Source organism: Ornithorhynchus anatinus, chromosome 16 (genome assembly GCF_004115215.2).
Source record: "Ornithorhynchus anatinus isolate Pmale09 chromosome 16, mOrnAna1.pri.v4, whole genome shotgun sequence".
NCBI classification, from domain to species: domain Eukaryota; kingdom Metazoa; phylum Chordata; class Mammalia; order Monotremata; family Ornithorhynchidae; genus Ornithorhynchus; species Ornithorhynchus anatinus.
Window position 1 is genome coordinate 42,500,430 of NC_041743.1, and position 17,222 is coordinate 42,517,651.

Genomic DNA, 17,222 nt, shown 5'->3' on the forward strand with positions numbered 1-17,222 from the left:
AGGTGTGTTCCCCTCTCTGTCCCCCCAGGGACCTTATCTGGGCCGAGGCAGAGCCCGGAGGTGGTCCACAGCAGAGCACCCCTCCACCTCCAACCCCAGAACGTCAAAATCCATAACTCAACTGCCAGGGGCCATGCAAGGGTCCGCGGGTCTCAGAAAGGGGGGTTAGGGGCAGTTCCCCATCTCAGGTTTTGCCCCTTGCCGGCTGCTAGGTTAGTCACTTCTCTCTGTGCTGTTAAAGGTCACAGCTGAGCTCAGTTCCCATGCAGTTTAATCACCTGAAAACATTAAAATCAAAATGAATGTGCATTTGTGGACACAGAGGGCCCTTCCCCGAGAACAGCAACATCAGTCAAAGCACGAGCCCCTCGCCGCCGGCTCTCCTGGGCAGTTGGTCCGAGCCCCTCCCCACCAGCTCTCCTGGGCAGCGGCTCCCCGCGGCTCTCTCTGCCCCTCCTGGTCCCCTCACCCGGCATAGGGGGAAAACAAAGCTGGGGCGGAAGACCGGTCCAGGCCACGGTCCAGGCCGCGCTCCGGGCGGGGGGCAGTCACTGGGAGGCCGAGGAGCCAGGGCAGTGGCGCCGGGGTGAGGGAGGCGAGAGGGCGATTTCACGTGAACTTCAGGCGGCCCTGCCGTGGGCACATCTGGGCAAACGTTGACCTGGGCCCCCGGAGGCCAGGGGCCAGGGAGGTCGGCCATTCTCGGGCGATACTTCTAGGCCCGGGACCGAGGAGGGGCGAGGGCGGCACGAGGCTTCAGGAAGATTCGAAAGTGACCAAGGGGGAGGATCTGCCTGGTCCACGGGGAGACCCTGGCCCTCCACACCCTCACCTGCCCCCCAGCCCGGGCCTGAGAGTGCGGGGAGGGGAACGGTCGGGGAAACACCAAGGGGTCAGGGAGGACGGGGAGGGAGCAGGGCCTGGTCCGGGGAGGGACCCCCGGGGCCTCTATTTCTGCATGTCGCACTGGAGCAGGAGGACGATGGAGGGGTCGCTCTTGGCCGCCTCCTTGAACTCCTCCAGGGTGATCTGGTCATCCCGGTCCTTATCCATCTTGGTGAAGATCTTGTCCACGCGTTGCTGGGGGGTCAGTCCATCCTGGTTCATCCGCATCATGATGACCGTGCCCACCATCTTATAAATGGCCTGGGGGAGGGACGGAAAATAGTCAAAGGGAGAGGCGGGGCCTGCTGGAGACCCCTCCCCGAAACACCCAGAGGAGGAAGAGTGGAAAAGGAAATGCAGGCTCTGGACTGACGGGGCAGGAAGGCAGAAGGCGGGTCTGAACCCTCCAGGGACCTCCGCTGACTTGGGAATGAAGCCCCCAAGGAGGCAGGTCCGAGATTCTTCTGGGAGTCCCGGTTGGAACCTGAGTCACCCTGAGAGTACTCCATGGAGAGGGGTCCCGGGGCTCAGCGGGGCAGGGGGCCCGGCAGACACAGCCAGTAATAACAATAATAATAATAATTGTGGTATTTGTTAAGCGCTTACTATGTGCCGGGCATTGTACTAAGAACTGGGGTGGATACAAGCAAATTGGGATGGACACAATCCCTATCCCATGTGGCGCTCACAGTCTCAATCCCCATATTACAAGTGAGGGAACTGAAGCACAGAAAAGTAAAGAGACCTGCCCAAGATCACACAGCAGACAAGTGGTGGAGCCAGGATTAGATCCCATGACCTGTGGCCGGGAAGTTCCAGATCTTTGTGGGGGTTATACGTTGAGCTGTCTCACCCCTCAGCCCCACCCCTCCTTGCACGGCCTAGTCCCCTGCCCCCGGCCCAGTCTCCCCCCCACCCCGTCCCGGGCGACCGAGGCCCCGCCTCGATGTTACCTCGATGATCTCCAGCATCTCCAGGCGGGTGATCTTGCCGTCCCCATCCAGGTCATACATCTCGAAGGCCCAGTTGAGCTTTTGCTCGAAGCTGCCCCGAGAGGTGACGCTGAGGGCGCAGATGAACTCCCGGAAGTCGATGGTGCCGTCCCCGTTCTTGTCGAAAGTGCGGAAGGCGTGCTGGGCAAACTTGGAGGCGTCGCCGTACGGGAAGAACTGGGGAGGGCAGAGACATCGGGTTGCAAGGTCCAGCCGCCGGGGGTGGGGCCGGGCAGAGACGACCCCCCTGGGGGTGGGAGGGGTGGGTCTAGGGGGTCCTTTGAGCTGCAGACTACTTAGTACGGTGCACTGCACTCAGTAGGTGCTCTATAAATACCATTATAACTGTCACAGTGTAAGCTCCGTGCGGGCAGGGAACGTGTCACTTCTTGTTTCATACTTTCCCAAGTGTTTAGTACAGTGCAGCCTGCTAAATGAGTGTTCAATAACTGTTATTAATATCCTATTAGAGACGGGGGCTTCAAGGGACATCCTACCCCCCCCGCCCAAGTCCTGGCCGATCACTGTTGGGGGAGTTTCTAGGGGCAGGGGCAGGAAGAGCCCGGGCTCCCTGCCTCCACCCCAAAGTCTTCCAGCCACACCTTCTGCTCCAAAAATGACCCATTCGCCCTGAACCTCGTGGGTTTGGGTCCGGCCTGCCCCTTGGTGGGAAGAGGCAGAAGAGGGAGAAGCAGTGTGGCTCAGTGGAAAGAGCATGGGCTTAGGAGTGAGAGGTGATGGGTTCAAATTCCAGCTCTGCCACTTGTCAGCTGTGTGACTGTGGGTAAGTCACTTAACTTCTCTGTGCCTCAGTTCCCTCATCTGTAAAATGGGGATTAAGACTGTGAGCCTCATGTGGGACAACCTGATTACCCTGTATCTACCCCAGCACTTAGAACAGTGCTCTGCACATAGTAAGCGCTTAACAAATACCAACATAAGAGGCAGAGGGGGTCCTTACTCTAAAGCAGAGAAACCAGGGACCCGGCGAGATGGGGGTCGACGGCAATTCTGGGTCATCCTGACCCAAGGATCCCAAGACAGCAAGGCTGAATCCCATTTCCCAGATTGGCCAGACCTCCCCGGCTCGGGGACCCAGAAACCCGCCGTTCTGGGGGGCTGCTTCTCCTGGGCGTCCCCTCCGGCCCCCGCCCTGGCCCGCTCCCTGCCCCACCTCGCTCCCGCTACCTTAATGTAAAGCTGCTGGAACTCATCCAGGTTGAGGATGCCTGTGGGGCAGTCCTTCAGGAAGCCTTTGTACCACTGCTTCAGCTCGTGCTCGCTGAACTCCGTGCTTCTCACCAGGTCGTCCAGCATCTCGGGGGCCAGTTTGCTGTTCTGCTTCCCCATGGCGGACCTGGGGGGGGGGGGGGAGGGGTAGAGACACCGGGGAGGGGGAGAACGTGTGGAGATGAGCAAGACAAACCCCCACTGGGGCGCTACTCCACCGGTCATCAGTATAGATCTTTCTCCGTGAGGAGAGGGTGCCCTCCCCCAGATCCTTCTAGACCGTAAGCTCGTTGCGGGCAGGGATCGGGTCTACCGACTCTGCTATATCGTACTCTCCCAAGGGCTCAGTACAGTGCTCTGCGCACAGTAAGTGCTCAATAAATACGATTGGATCGATACGGCTCAGGAAGACCCAGGCCCAGGCCGGAGAGGTGGACACCACTGGCTCAGAGAGCCAGCTCACTACCGGCAGGAAGCTGTTCCGTCCATCCTGCCCCTCGAGGCCCTTCCCCACCAGCCACACTCCTGTTCCAGCTTGGTTCTTCGATGCCCAGGGGCGGGAAACATGTCTATCAATCCATTCACTCAATCGTATTTATAGAGCACTTACTGTGTGCAGAGCACTGTACTAAGCGCTTGGGAAAGTACAACGCAACAATAAACAGTGACATTCCCTGCCCATATCAAGTTAATGAAAATAATAATGGTACTTGTTAAACTCTTTCTACGTGCCAGGCGCTGCACTAAGCACTGAGTGGATACAGCAAACCAAGTTGGACACAGTCTGTCGGCCGGCTGCGCCGTCCGGCTTTGCCCTCAAGGGGACGGGGGGGTCCAGCAAGTAGTCCCCTTGGGAGCCCGGAGGGTTATTCTCCCCACAAGGACCAGGGATTCCTACAAGACCCCGGAGCTGAGAGCCTGGGCCCAGCCCAGGAAACCCCTGGAAACAGCCAGCATGGCCTAATGGAAAATGCACGGGCCTAGGAGCCAGAGGACCTGGGTTCTAATGACCACTCCATCCGTTGCCTGCTGTGACCCTGGTCAAGTCACTTCCTTACGCCTCAGTTTCCTTAACTGTAAAATGGGGATTCAATACCTGTCCTCCTTCCTATTCGACTGGGAGCCTCATGTGGGAGGGGGACCGTGTCCCACCCGATTAACTTGTCTCTATCCCAGCACCTAGGAGATTGCTTAACACACGGTAAGCACTTAACAAATACCCACACCCCCACCGACTCTCAGAGCTTTGCTTTTCCTTCACGGGAGATGACACATTTTTCCTCACACCTCCACATAAAGGCTGCTGCCTCTCCCAGCCCCCTCCCAAACCATCTCATCTTCCCACATTCCCCAACCCCAGACTAGGCAGGTGGGAGTTTCAGGACCCCTGGACCGAGACGAAGCCGAAGGGAGGGGTCGGCCTTTGGGGCACCTACCTCACCTTGAGGGCAGCCACCATGTCTTTTCCTGTCCCGGCAATAACAACGGTGGCATTTCGTAGGCAATTACTATGTGCTAAGTGCTAGGAAAGGTGACAAGGTAATCAGATCAGTCTCGGTTTCACATGGGGCACCCAGTCTAAGAGGCTAAGAGGGATCTCGTCCCCATTTTACCAAAGAGGAAACCAGAGCACAGAGAGGTTAAGTGGATTTTACAAGGTTACACAGCGGACCAATGGCAGAGTTGGGATCAGAACCTGATTCAATCAATGGTATTTCTTGAGTGCTTGCCATGTGCAGAGCACTGTATTAAGCACTCGGGAGGATACAATCCAAAAATAATAATGTAATGTTGGTATCTGTTAAGCACTTACTATGTCCAGAGCACTGTTCTAAGCGCTGGGGTAGATACAGGGTAATCAGGTTGTCCCACGTGAGGCTCACAGTTAATCCCCATTTTATAGATGAGGTAACCGAGGCCCAGAGAAGTTAAGTGACTTGCCCACAGTCCCACAGCTGCCAAGTGGCAGAGCGGGGATTCGAACCCATGACCTCTGACTCCCAAGCCCGGGCTCTTTCCACTGAGCCACGTTGTAGGCATGATCCCTGCCCACAGGGGACTGTAAACTCTTGTAGATTGTAAACTCCTTGTGGGCAGGGAACTCGTCCACTAACTCCGCTGTATTGTACTTTCCCAAGTCCTCAGTACAGCGTTCTGCACCCAGTACGTGTTCAGGACATACCAATGATGGTTAGGAGCTTACGGTCTAGAGGAGCTTACAGCTTCATTCGCTTTCCACTAGGCCACACGGCCTCCTGTCTTCCCTTGCTGCTAGGGCTGGGCCCTGGCCCCTCACTGGGGGCTCGGGTGGTAGGAACCGAGTGGTGCTGCCCTGGGAGACACCTGAGGCCTATCAGCCAGGCCTGTGTTGATGTACCAGAGGAAGAGGGTAGGAATAAGATGAGGTGTTGCCAGGACAACCTAGGTGATAGGCGTCTCGAAATCCCAGTGGCCCAGGCTGGGGAGCATGCGTGGCAGCGTGGCTCAGTGGCAAGAGCCCGGGCTTGGAAGTCAGAGGTCATGGCTTCTAATCCCGGCTCTGCCACTTGGCAGCTGTGTGACTGTGGGCAAGTCACTTCACTTCTCTGTGCCTCGGTTACCTCATCTGTAAAATGGGGATCAACTGTGAGCCTCACGTGGGACAACCTGATGACCCTGTATCTACCCCAGCGCTTAGAACAGTGCTCTGCACAGAGTAAGCGCTTAACAGATACCAACATTATTATGCCGGGAGTCCATCCGCCACAGTGTCACAGATAAGGTCGGTCATTTTCCCAGCCTACGTGTCCTCGGAGCCCAGCCAATCAAACTGCTTCGCTATTAAGAAGCGATGTAGCCTCGTGGTAAGGGCGTGGGCTTCCGAGTCAGGACTGACCAGCTGGGTGACTTGAGGCCAGTCAGTTAACCTCTCTGGGACTTATTTTCCCCATCAGTACACCTGGGATAAGAACCCTACTTGCCCTCCCTTTTAGTTGGGAGCTCAGTATGGGTCAGGGACAGTGTCTGAAACAGAGTGGCTCAGTGGAAAGAGCCTGGGCTTCGGAGTCAGAGGTCATGGGTTCGACTCCCGGCTCTGCCACTTGGCAGCTGTGTGACTGTGGGCTAGTCACTTAACTTCTCTGGACCTCAGTTACCTCATCTGTAAAATGGGGTTAACTGTGAGTCTCACGTGAGACAACCTGATTGCCCTGTATCTACCCCAGCGCTTAGAACAGTGCTCTGCACATAGTAAGCGCTTAACAAACACCAACATTATTATTATTATCTGCATCTCCCCCAGCGTTTAGTACACAGTAAGCAGCGTGGCCTAACGGATAGAGCCCGGGCCTGGGAGTTGGAAGGACCTGAGTTCTAATCCCAGCTCTGCCACTTGTGAGCTGTGACACTTTACTTCTCTATACCTCGGTTTCCTCATCTGTAAAATGGGGATTACAACTGCAAGCCCCGTGTGGGACAGGGACTTTGTCCAACCCGATTTCCTTGTATCTACCCCAGCACACAGGAAGCACTTGACAAACGCCATAAAAATAGAGTAAGCACTTCATAAATTCTAACGAGAATCCTGGGAAACATTCCACTTGGGCACCGTCATTTAGGCTCAGCCATGCCAGGCAGGCCAGTGGGGGTGAGGGGGGCATCCGCACCAGCAGGTATTGGATTCACAGAGGCCTCCCAAGCCGGGCCTGCCAAACCCAAGCCCATTTCCCAACCCTGCCACCTGTTCCCCGGGCTCAGGCCCCGGACCTCTCGCCCAGTCCCCCTTCCCCTAGTGGAGCCCACCGGGGACAGGCCCCGGGCTGGGCGCCGGAGGAGCAGTGACCTTTGGCGAGGGGTGACAGCAAGTGTGCCACTTGGAGGGATCACAGGTGGGACGGACACACTGCCCGCCCACGGCAGGCCTGGGAACAAAGCCCAACTCTCAGCTCCGTTTTGGATTACGGTTTCCAAATCGGTTGGTGTTGCAGGAATCTGCAAGAGAAGGTGGGTTTGGGGAGCCTCTGGTCAAGGGGGACTCTCTGCTCCCTAATAATAATTGTAGTATTTATTAAGTGCTTACTATGTGCCAAGCACTATACTAAGAGCTGGGGTGGATACAAACCAAGCGGGTTGGACACAGTCCCTGTCCCACATGGGGTTCACAGTCTTAATTCCCATTCTGATGAGATAACAGACCCAGAGAAGTCAAGTAACTTACCCAACTCACACAGCAGACAAGTGGTAGAGCCGGGATTAGAACCCAGGTCCTTCTGACTCCCGGGCTCGGGCTCTAGCTATAAGACCACGCTGCTTCCCTTTGCCCCTCCTGTGTACCGACCCCCAACCGCCATGAGTTTCATTCAACAGTATTTATTGAGTGCTTACTATGTGCAGAGCACTGTACTAAGCGCTTGGAGTGTACAATTCGGTAACAGATAGAGACAATCCCTGCCCATTGATGGGTTTACAGTCTATTCAGATTGATTTTCAATCAATCAATGCTATTTACTGAGCGCTTACTGGGTGTAGAGCACTGTGCAAAGCAATACAATAGAATTAGTAAACACGATCCCTGCCCACAAGAAGCCTACAGCATGGCTCAGTGGAAAGAGCATGGCCTTTGGAGTCAGGGCTCATGAGTTCGAAACCCAGCTCTGCCACTTGTCGGCTGTGTGACTGTGGGCGAGTCACTTAACTTCTCTGTGCCTCAGTTCCCTCATCTGTAAAATGGGGATTAAGACTGTGAGCCCCACGTGGGACAACCTGATTCCCCTATGTCTACCCCAGCGCTTAGAACAGTGCTCGGCACATAGTAAGCGCTTAACAAATACCAACATTATTAACATTATTATTACAGTCTATAGCGGGAGACAGTCATTAAAATAAATTCCCAGGTCGGGAAATGGTAGGGTGTATAAGGATGAATTCAAGACTGTGAGCCCCATGTGGGACAGGGATTGTGTCCAGCCAGATTTATCTTGTATCTACCCTATTGTTTAGTACAGTGTTTGGCACATAGTAAGCAGTTAACATAGACCACAATTATTATTAGTATTATTTTCTTTTCAAATGGTTAATATATATTTTAACTATGGTAATGAAAATTAAAATAATAGTTGTGGCATTTATTAAGGGCTATGTACCAGGCACTGTACTAAACATTGGGGTAGATACAAGATAATCTGGATAGACACAATCTCTGTCCCCCCATTGGACAGGGGATTCACGTATTGAATGCCCATTTTACAGATATGGACCCTGAAGTCCGGAGAAGTTAAATGACTTGTCTAAGGTCACACATCGGGCAAGTGATTAGACTGTAAGCCCTTCAAAGGGCAGGGACTCTGTCTGTTACCGATCTGTACATTCCAAGCACTTAGTACAGTGCTCTGCACATAGTAAGCGCTCAATAAATAATATTGAATGAATGAATGAAAGTAGTGGAGCATGGTCCACAAGACTGTGATCTTGCAATAGGCAGGGATCGCATCTACTAATTATGTTGAACTGTACTCTCCCAAGTGCTTAGTATAGTACTCTGCACATAGTAAGTGCTCAATAAATACCACTGATTGATTGATGCCTAGCAAACGTACTGAATTTAACCAACCGCTTAACATAGTGCTCTATACCTAGTAAACGGTCAATAAACACCAATTGGATTGTAATATAATTGTGCAGTTCTGTCAGTAGAATGGCAGGGGACAGGGTTGGTACAAAAGATTAAAAAGTCACAGGAAGAAGGAAGTAGCTGATTTAGGATTGTACTTTGTGGTGCTTCTGCTCTCGAGGTTTATTTTTAAAAAACTATCGAGGCCTTCGATTCCTTCTTAGCCAGCCGCGGAGCCTTAAAAAAGAGCAATCCCTCCAGGCCTGAGTAACCTCTCCCCTCTCCTCATCGGCTGGTCCCAGCCAAGCACCTCTGGACCTGGTCAGCCTAGCATTCATTCAATCGTATTTACTGAGCGCTTACTGTGTGCAGAGCACTGTACTAAGCTAGCGGGGGCTGCATCTCCCTTTCCCGGCCCAAGGATCACGGCGGGAGCATGGTGAGCCCCGCCATGTCATTTCTGGGGCTCACCCTGTGGAGGTGGGGAGGAAATGGTCTCTCTGCGATCGGGCCCCTGTTTGCTTCTATGTAGTCTCTTCTGGCCCCAGACTCTCAGGACTTATTCTGCTTGAAACCTGCCCCATCCGACGGGTCTGCTGGGGAGGGTCACCTGTTCACCGACCCATCTCCCCCTCAGCCCATCCTCCCGCCCGCCCTCGCCCACCTGGTCCGCTGGTGAATGTCACTCCTGGCTGGCTCCAAAATGTTCTCAGCTGTGTGGGCTTTCCGGCCCTCTCCCTGGAGAGGGGAATGGGAGAGAGGTCGGAGGAAGGGGGCAGGGAAGATAGGTAGAAAGCACCCTCACTCCCTAGCCTCCTACAGGCCCCTTTTCTTCACACCCAGCTTTCTGTCCCCCACTGATAGGAGAGGGTGGAAGGGAAAGGGAGAGAAATCTCATCCTCCCCCTTTCCAGCTTCGGTGAGGAGCCGGTGCTGAGAAGGTTACCATGGCAACCACAGTTCCATCCGTGGCAGGAAGGGTTGGTTTTTTTTTTGCTCTCCCCCTGCAGTGGCAGGAGCCCGGAGGCTACGGGGTCCCGCATGTAATTCCAAGAGCCTGGGTGTGAGCCCCTCTGTCCGCTTACTGAGGGAGGAGAGGAAGAGGGAGATGAGGCAGGTTGAAGATTACGGGGAATAGAGGGGGCTTTGAAAGCAACAGCCAAGCAGGAATCGCTGAGGCAGGGAGGAGTTGGACTCTCACCTCCCTCCTTATCCCCCCTCTTCCCACTCTGGATTTTTGAACCCAGAGGAGGCCGAACGAGTCCAGGATCCCAGCCACACACCCATCCCCACTGCCCCATTTCCCTTCTTCTCCTTTCTCCTGCCCCAAGCCCAATCTTCCATCCACGGTCAGCGGGGTGGGGGGATTACACAGGGACTGTGTCTATCGTCGTAGTGTACTCTCCCAAGCGCTTAGTACAGTGCTCTGCCCACAGTAAGCACTCAATAAATACGACCGAATGAATGAATGTGATGGGTGGGAGGAGCGGGAAGGGGCAAGAGGGGGGGTCTTCCCCTCAATTCCTGGCCAGGCTGGGGGGAGAGAAGCAAGGCAGGGTGCCTGTCTGAGGGGAAAGGGGCTGCTCACCTGATATTCCTGGGAATCGCTCTAGACCACTGTTTGATAAATCTGGTTCCTTTTGGCTGGGGTGCAGGCTGCCTCCTTCAATCGATCCCTCCTATTTACTGGGTGCTTACAGTGTACAGGGCACTGTACTAAACATTTGGGAGAGTACAATATAACAATAGACATGTTTCCTGCCCACAGCGAGCTTACAGTCCGTCGACCTACCTCTGTAACTCCATTCCAAAGTCCCAGCAAGCACTGGGAACCCTGACTCTGTTTTCCTGATCCATAGCTGGGTCTCTGGGTGTTGTCTATATTATTTCTCTATTTTATTAATGACGTGCATGTATCTATGATTCTATTTATCTTGATGATATTGATACCTGACTACTTGTTTGGTTTTGTTGTCTGTCTCCCCCCTTTTAGACTGTGAGCCCGTTGTTGGGCAGGGATTGTCTCTATCTGTTGCCGAGTTGTACATCCCAAGCGTTTAGTACAGTGCTCTGCACACAGTAAGCGCTCAATAAATACGATTGAATGAGTGGACGAGTGGTCCTGCTTCTCTCTCTACTTCCGAGTCTGTGCGATCCCATGAGCCAGGAGGTGGTGGGCCCCGATAATTACAACTGTGGTATTTGATAAGCGCTTACTGTGTGCCGGGCACTGTGTTAAGCGCTGGGGTGGAGCCGGGCAAATCGGGTTGGACACAGTCCCTGTCCCACGGGGGACTTCCAGTCTCGATCCCCGTTTTATAGATGAGATAACTGAGGCCCAGAGTAGTGAAGAGTCTTGCCCAAGGTCACCGACCGGACAAGTGGCGGAACCAGGATTAGAGCCCACGACCTTTGGACTTACCCAAGCCCGGGCTTTTTCTGCCTCCCTGAGAAGGTCTTTGTCCAGTTCCAGGAGCTGAGAGTCAGAAATTCTTTCTAGGTGAAAGGCGGAGAGGGGAGGGAGGGGGGAGAGGGAGTCTCACTTACCCTCCAGTTTCAGCAGCCCCTGGGGACATGGAATGAGGAAAGGCAGGAGGGCGGGGAGGGGGAGGGCCCCCTCTTTAACCTGGAGGCTCAGAGCCGCTCTCCGGAATCAATCTTCCCAGGACTTGACTCTGCCTGATCCCCGGCCCTGCCCGGACAGAGCCCGGAGCCTGGGAGTCAGAAGGTCATGGGTTCTAATCCTGACCCCGCCACTTGTCTGCTTTGCGGGCAAGTTCCTTCACTTCTCTGGCCCTTAGTTACCTCATCTATAAAATGAGGATTAAGGCTGTGAGCCCCATGTAGGACAGGGACTGTGTCCGACCCAATTTGCTTGCATTCATCCCGGTGCCTGGCACATAGTAAGCGCTTAACAAGCACCACGGTTATTATTATTGGTCCTAAGGCAGGATGGTGGAGCTGCCGACAATTCAGTCCTTCTCCAGAGGCCCGGTCGGCCCCACTTAGGCCTCGTGGGGGTCTCGGGAGGCACCCGGCCAGCTGCAGGCGCTCACCGGAGGGAAAGATGAGTCGGCTTAAGTCCGCAGGGTCCTCGCTGCTTCCAGGGTGACCCCAGGCCCCTTTGCGGGCGGGAATAGCGGGGCCTGGACTGAGGGGAGACGAGAGGCTCCTGGAACCGGTCAGGACCCACACTAAAGTGGTGGACAAGTGGCTGCCGAGGGGTGACCCCACCCAGGGGCCCACTGGATTCCCAGCTGTTTCCTGGGGTCCCCGCGAACCACAGCTTCCAGGCCACCCGAGGGGAAACCGAGGTGCAATTCTCCTGGGGCTCTGCAGGCCGGGATGGGTGCGGTGGGATGTGGGCTTCTGGGGACAGCGTGGGTGGGGGTGCTTCTGTGGGGGCAGCAAGGGGGAGCCTGAGTCCTCTGGATCACCCCTCCTCAAACCACCCACCTACCTGCAGGGATCCAGGTTCGAGGGAGGGGCCGGACCCCGAGATCCCCCCCAAATCCCAGAATCCCGGTGCGATCAAGGGACTTGGGGCTAGGATCCCTCTCAGCCTGAACGCCTGGAGCCTCTGCTAGATCTGGGGGAGGGACAAGTCGGGAGCCCAGGGGTGATTACTCCCTTTTGGAGGCCAAGGCACCCCACCCTTCCTCCTCCCTCCTCCTTCTTCCTTCCTGTCCCACCCTCCACCCACCTGTGCGGGACTTTTCCAGATTGGACGTTCAGGTTCCCTGGACCTGTTGCCGAGGATCTGGGGAACTTCGCCACAGGGACAGAGGCCTCCCGGTTCGGTGGGGCTGGACTCAAGGGGAGGTGGGAATCTAGATTGAGGTCAGACCCCCTCCCGAGCCTCCCGGGGAGGGTGGCTCCAAAGCCAAGCAGTCCCCGATCCTCCTGGGGACCCAGACCCTCGGCATGCATCTCCCCAAAACTCCCGCCCCCCTTCCCGGGAGGAGGGGACCCCGATTGTCGGAGCAGAATGCATCTGGTGGGGAGGCAGGCGGGGGTCGTGGGCGAGGAGCGTGACTGGGCCTCTCCCTCCCCATGCATCCTGGTGAAAACAGCAGCCACATCCCCCCACCCCTGCTCACCTGCCGTCCCCCTCCTCCTGCGCCCCCCAACCAGCCCCTCCATCCCAGGATCTCAGGAGCCCAGATTAGCCTCCTGGTGTCTTCTTACCTCGTGAGCAGCTGAGGTTCAGGTGTGGTCGCTGCTCCGGGACCTTTAGCTCCCTCGGGGGGTGGGGGGGAGGGGGTGGTCAGAGGGGCTGCGGGCAGGCTCGGGTCTCTGCTGCCTCTGTCCGGAGCCCCGAGACGAGACCTGGCTCCCCGTCTCAGCTGTCTCTGGGTCTCTTCTCCTGTATCAGTATGTACCCCCTTCCAGGCAAAATCGATTTGCATAAAACCCGCCCCCTGAGCGGGAAAGCAAGGGCCTCGATTGGCTGCCGCTTTGGGGAGGGGGAGAATAACGGTCCGGGCCCGGGGGGCTCTGCCCGGGACCCCCACTTGGACGGTAGAGGGTCCGCCTGCCCCCGGGAGGATCCTGGGGGCCGGGAGGGAAGGGCCAGGGGTCGGGGACTCTTCGGCCCAGCCCCGTTCATTCATTCATTCCATCGTATTTATTGAGCGCTTATTGTGCGCTCTGTACTGAGCGCCTGGGAAAGTACAGTGCAACAGTAAACGGATACATTCCCTGCCCACAACGAGCTAACGGTCCAGAGGGGAAGAAAGACATCAGTGCGAATTCCCCCTGGGGTGGCGGGGAGAGGGCAGGGTGAGCGCTTACTGTGTGCAGAGCACTGTACTGAGCGCTTGGAAAAGCACAGTGCAAAAATAAACAGACACATTCCCGCCCACAACGAGCTTACAGACTAGAGGGGAAGACAGACATCCGTACAATTTCCCCCGGGGTTGGGGGGAGAGGGCAGGGGCGGGCCAAGGGTTCAGTGTGCCGCAGGTTGGGGGAGTGGGGAGGAGCTGGGCTTTTTTATAATGGCATTTTTTCATCAATCGATCAATCAATGGTATTTATTAAACACTTACTATGTGCAAAACACTGTACCAAGCCCTGGGGAGAGTACACCAGAATTTTGCTTACTTGTGCTAGGCACAAGCACTCAATGTGGGCAGAGAATGTATCTGTTTATTGTTGTATTGTGCTCTCCCAAGAGCTTAATACAGTGCCCTGCACACAGTAAGCGCTCAGTAAATAATAATAATAATAATGTTGGTATTTGTTAAGCGCTTACTATGTGCAGAGCACTGTTCTAAGCGCTGGGGTAGACACAGGGGAATCAGGTTGTCCCACTTGGGGCTCACAGTCTTAATCCCCATTTTACAGATGAGGTAACTGAGGCACAGAGAAGTTAAGTGACTTGCCCACAGTCACACAGCTGACAAGTGGCAGAGCTGGGGTTTGAACTCATGACCTCTGACTCCAAAGCCCGTGCTCTTTCCACTGAGCCACGCTACTTCTCAGTAAATACTGTTGAAGGAACAGTTACAAGCTGATCAGGTTAGACAGAGTCCATGTCCCCCTTGGGGCTCACGGTCTTAATCCCCATTTTAAGGATGAGAGAACTGAAGCACATAAAAAATTGTCTTGCCCAAGGTCACACAGCAGACAAGTGGTGGAGCCGGGATTAGAACCCAGGACCGTCTGCCTCCCAGGCCCGTGGTCTTTCCACTAGGCCACGCTGCTTCCTGGGCTCTGCTCTTAGGCGATGGGGGTGGTGGAGGAAATGATCTCTTGGGGGTTTTCAGCTTTCTGTTTTCTTCCCACAGCTCTTTGTGCTGAGCTCTGTGTCCCAGCCTCGCTCCTCCCGGGAATCCCAAATCCGAGCAGGATTGAAAAGAGCTAACAGCTCCCTAACGGGTCTTTTGGGCTGATCACTCTTTCACTCATTCGATTGTATTTATTGAGCGCTTACTGTGTGCAGGACAGTGTACTAAGCTAAGCGCCAGGGAGAGGACGATGTACCAATAAACAGACACATTCCCTGCCCACTAGGAGCTTACAGTCTAGAGGGTCCCCGAGGGCCTGTCTGCCCCATCCGACTTCCATCCTCCACTGGGAAGTTGTCACCTGGGGCCTCTGGGGCCTGAGGTCTAGAAGCCTGGGTTCAGGGGAGGCAAATAGAAGGGGCCAAGACTTTCCCTCAGCTCCTCAGCTCTGGGCATCCTAAACACCCTAGGCACAGCGCCAAGTTACCTGCTGGGAGCCTGGATCCATGCATTCATTCATTCAATTGCATTTATTGAGCACTTACTGTGTGCAGAGCACTGTACTAAGCACTTGGGAGAGTACATACAACAATAAACAGATACATTCCCCACCCACGATGAGCTTAGAGTCTGGTTGGGGGGCGGGGGGAAGACAGACATCAATACAAATAAATAAAATGAGAGATCTGGACATAGGCCTGCAGGGCTGGGTGGGGGGAAGAGCAAAGGGAACAAGTCAGGGTGATGCAGAAGGGAGCGGGAGATGAGGAAAAGAGGGGCTGAGCCTGGGAAGGCTTCTTGAAGGAGATGGGCCTTCAGGAAGGCTTTGAAGAGCGGGGAGACGAATCGTCTGAGGGATTTGAGGAGGGAGGGTGTTCCAGGCCTGAGGCAGGACATGGGCTAGGGGTCAGCCAAGGGGCCCACAGAGCGCCCTCGCCGAGCTGAGTGGGGGCGCACGTGGGGTGGTCAGGGGTGGAGGACGCGAGGGTGGAAGACACAGGGGAGAAAGATGCGGGGGAGGAGGACGGGGGGTGGAGGGCACGAGGGAGGAGGACACGGGGGTGGAGGGCACGGGGGTGGAGGACACAGGGGAGGGAGGCTGCGGCTCGGAGGAGGAGAGGAGCCCGTTTTCAGAAAGCAATGTGAGTTGTTTCCATGGAAACTGCCAGAGAAGGCGAATTCTCCCCGTGGTGACCTTAAACTGGAAAGTGTCGGGGTGGGAGCGCGGGAGTCGGGAGGGACCTCGTGTTTAACGGAGCTGATGTGGCACCGAAGGGGGTGCAGGTGGTACAGGGGGCAAGGGCTACAGGAAGAGTGTGGCCACGGCTCAGTGGAGCGGGCTGGGCCGGTCCTCCGTTCCCGCCCAGACGACGCCCCGAGGACGGCCCGCACAGTGTGGATGGGCCCGGCGCGGCCCGGCCCAGACCCACAGTCCCTCCGGGGCCACGTTCCACTGGTCCCCGCTGCAGGCCTTCCCCCGACCTCCCTCTCCCCACAGGGGGTCGGCGGGGACCGACGGAGCCGGGGGAGCTGAGGGGAGCGGAGGGAGAGTGAGGGGGAGCCAGGGGAGAGCGTGGAGGAGAGAGGGGAGAGAAGGGAGCCAGGGGAGAGCGTGGGAGAGCAGAGGGGAGCATGGGGGAGCAGAGGGAACGAGCAGAGGGGGAACCAAGGGGGAGAGAGGGGAGCAAGGGGAGAGCGTGGGGGAGCTGAAAGCGCGAGGGAGCAGGGAGAGCAGAGGGAATGGACGGAGGGCAGGGGAGCGGAGGGAGCGAGGGGAGCCTGGGGAGAGCCTGGGGGGAGCCTGGGGGACCGGAGGGAGCAGGTGTAGGGGGGGAACGGAGAGAGCAAGGGGAGCAGAGAACGAGGGGGACAGAGGGGTGCAGAGAATGCAGGGGAGAGGAGGGAACGGAGGGAGCAGGAGAGAGGGAGGGGGAGCGAGGAGAGCAGAGAGTGCGGGGGAGCAGAGGGAGTAAGGGGAACGGAGGGAGAGGGCAGGGGAACGAGGAGAGCAGAGAGCGTGGGGGAGCAGAGTGTGAGGGAGCAGAGAGCACAAGAAGAAGAGGAGGGAACGGAGTGCGCCCAGGGCCCTGGAGAGGGCGGGGCCCAGGCCAGGGCAGGGGCCAGGGCCTGGGCTGGAGGGAATCGGGAGTGGCAGGTGGACACATCTGCACAGTCTCAGACCAGGCTCTCCCGGAACAACCCGGACCTGGACTGGGCTCAGGCCGCACCCCTCACCTTCCCTGCATCTTGGGCTCTTACGGAGGGAGATGGAGGGAGGGGGGCCTGCGGGCTAAGGCCAGTCCGACCTGCCCTCTCTGCGGCTGGTCTGGCCCAGGGCCTGACCCTTCCGCCGCCTCTGGATCTGAGGGCAGGTGCGGCAAGGGAGCAACGAGGAATGGAGGGCAGAGAGAGGGATCGGGGGCGCAGACCCGGGACACTGACCCACTGACCCATATCGGGGCCCAGTCCTGATTTACTTGTATCCACCCCGGGGTTTAGTACAGTGCCTGGCGCAGAGTAAGCACTTAATAAATACCACAATTATCATTCTTAAGAAGATGGCTGGCAAGGGGAGGTGGCGAGAGGGTGAGCCGGGCCAGAGGAGGGCCCTCCGCTGGGGAAATATTCAGGCTCGGGCGGGGGGTCAGTCCAGGTCTCGGGTACAGTCCTCCCATCTCCCCACCACTACCGTCCTCATTCCCGTCCCCGCCTGTCGGATGGGAGGGCGTAGATGGGAGAGGCTCTGGAGGCTCCCAGATAAACCCCACGCCTCCTCCCCACAGAGGAAGTTTGCTAA

General features: G+C 56.4%; 1 protein-coding gene across 3 annotated transcripts; it reads right to left on the bottom strand.

Moving 5' to 3' along the window:
* Positions 1-254: 254 nt before the first annotated feature.
* HPCAL4 (hippocalcin like 4) lies at positions 255-13,084 on the bottom strand. Of its 3 annotated transcripts, XM_029081376.2 has the most exons (5): positions 12,882-12,917; positions 11,116-11,189; positions 3,066-3,234; positions 1,839-2,054; positions 255-1,146 (listed from the first exon to the last, which is right to left on the bottom strand). In XM_029081376.2, exons 3-5 carry the CDS (start codon positions 3,225-3,227, stop codon positions 949-951), a joined length of 576 nt encoding a protein of 191 aa, XP_028937209.1. In that variant the 5' UTR covers positions 3,228-3,234; positions 11,116-11,189; positions 12,882-12,917; the 3' UTR covers positions 255-948. The 3 variants fall into 3 exon arrangements, with proteins under 3 accessions (XP_028937209.1, XP_028937208.1, XP_028937210.1); XM_029081375.2 differs by lacking the exon at positions 11,116-11,189 and having other exon boundaries at positions 12,882-13,084; XM_029081377.2 differs by lacking the exons at positions 11,116-11,189; positions 12,882-12,917 and adding an exon at positions 12,397-12,465.
* Between the last annotated feature and the right edge of the window lie 4,138 nt (positions 13,085-17,222).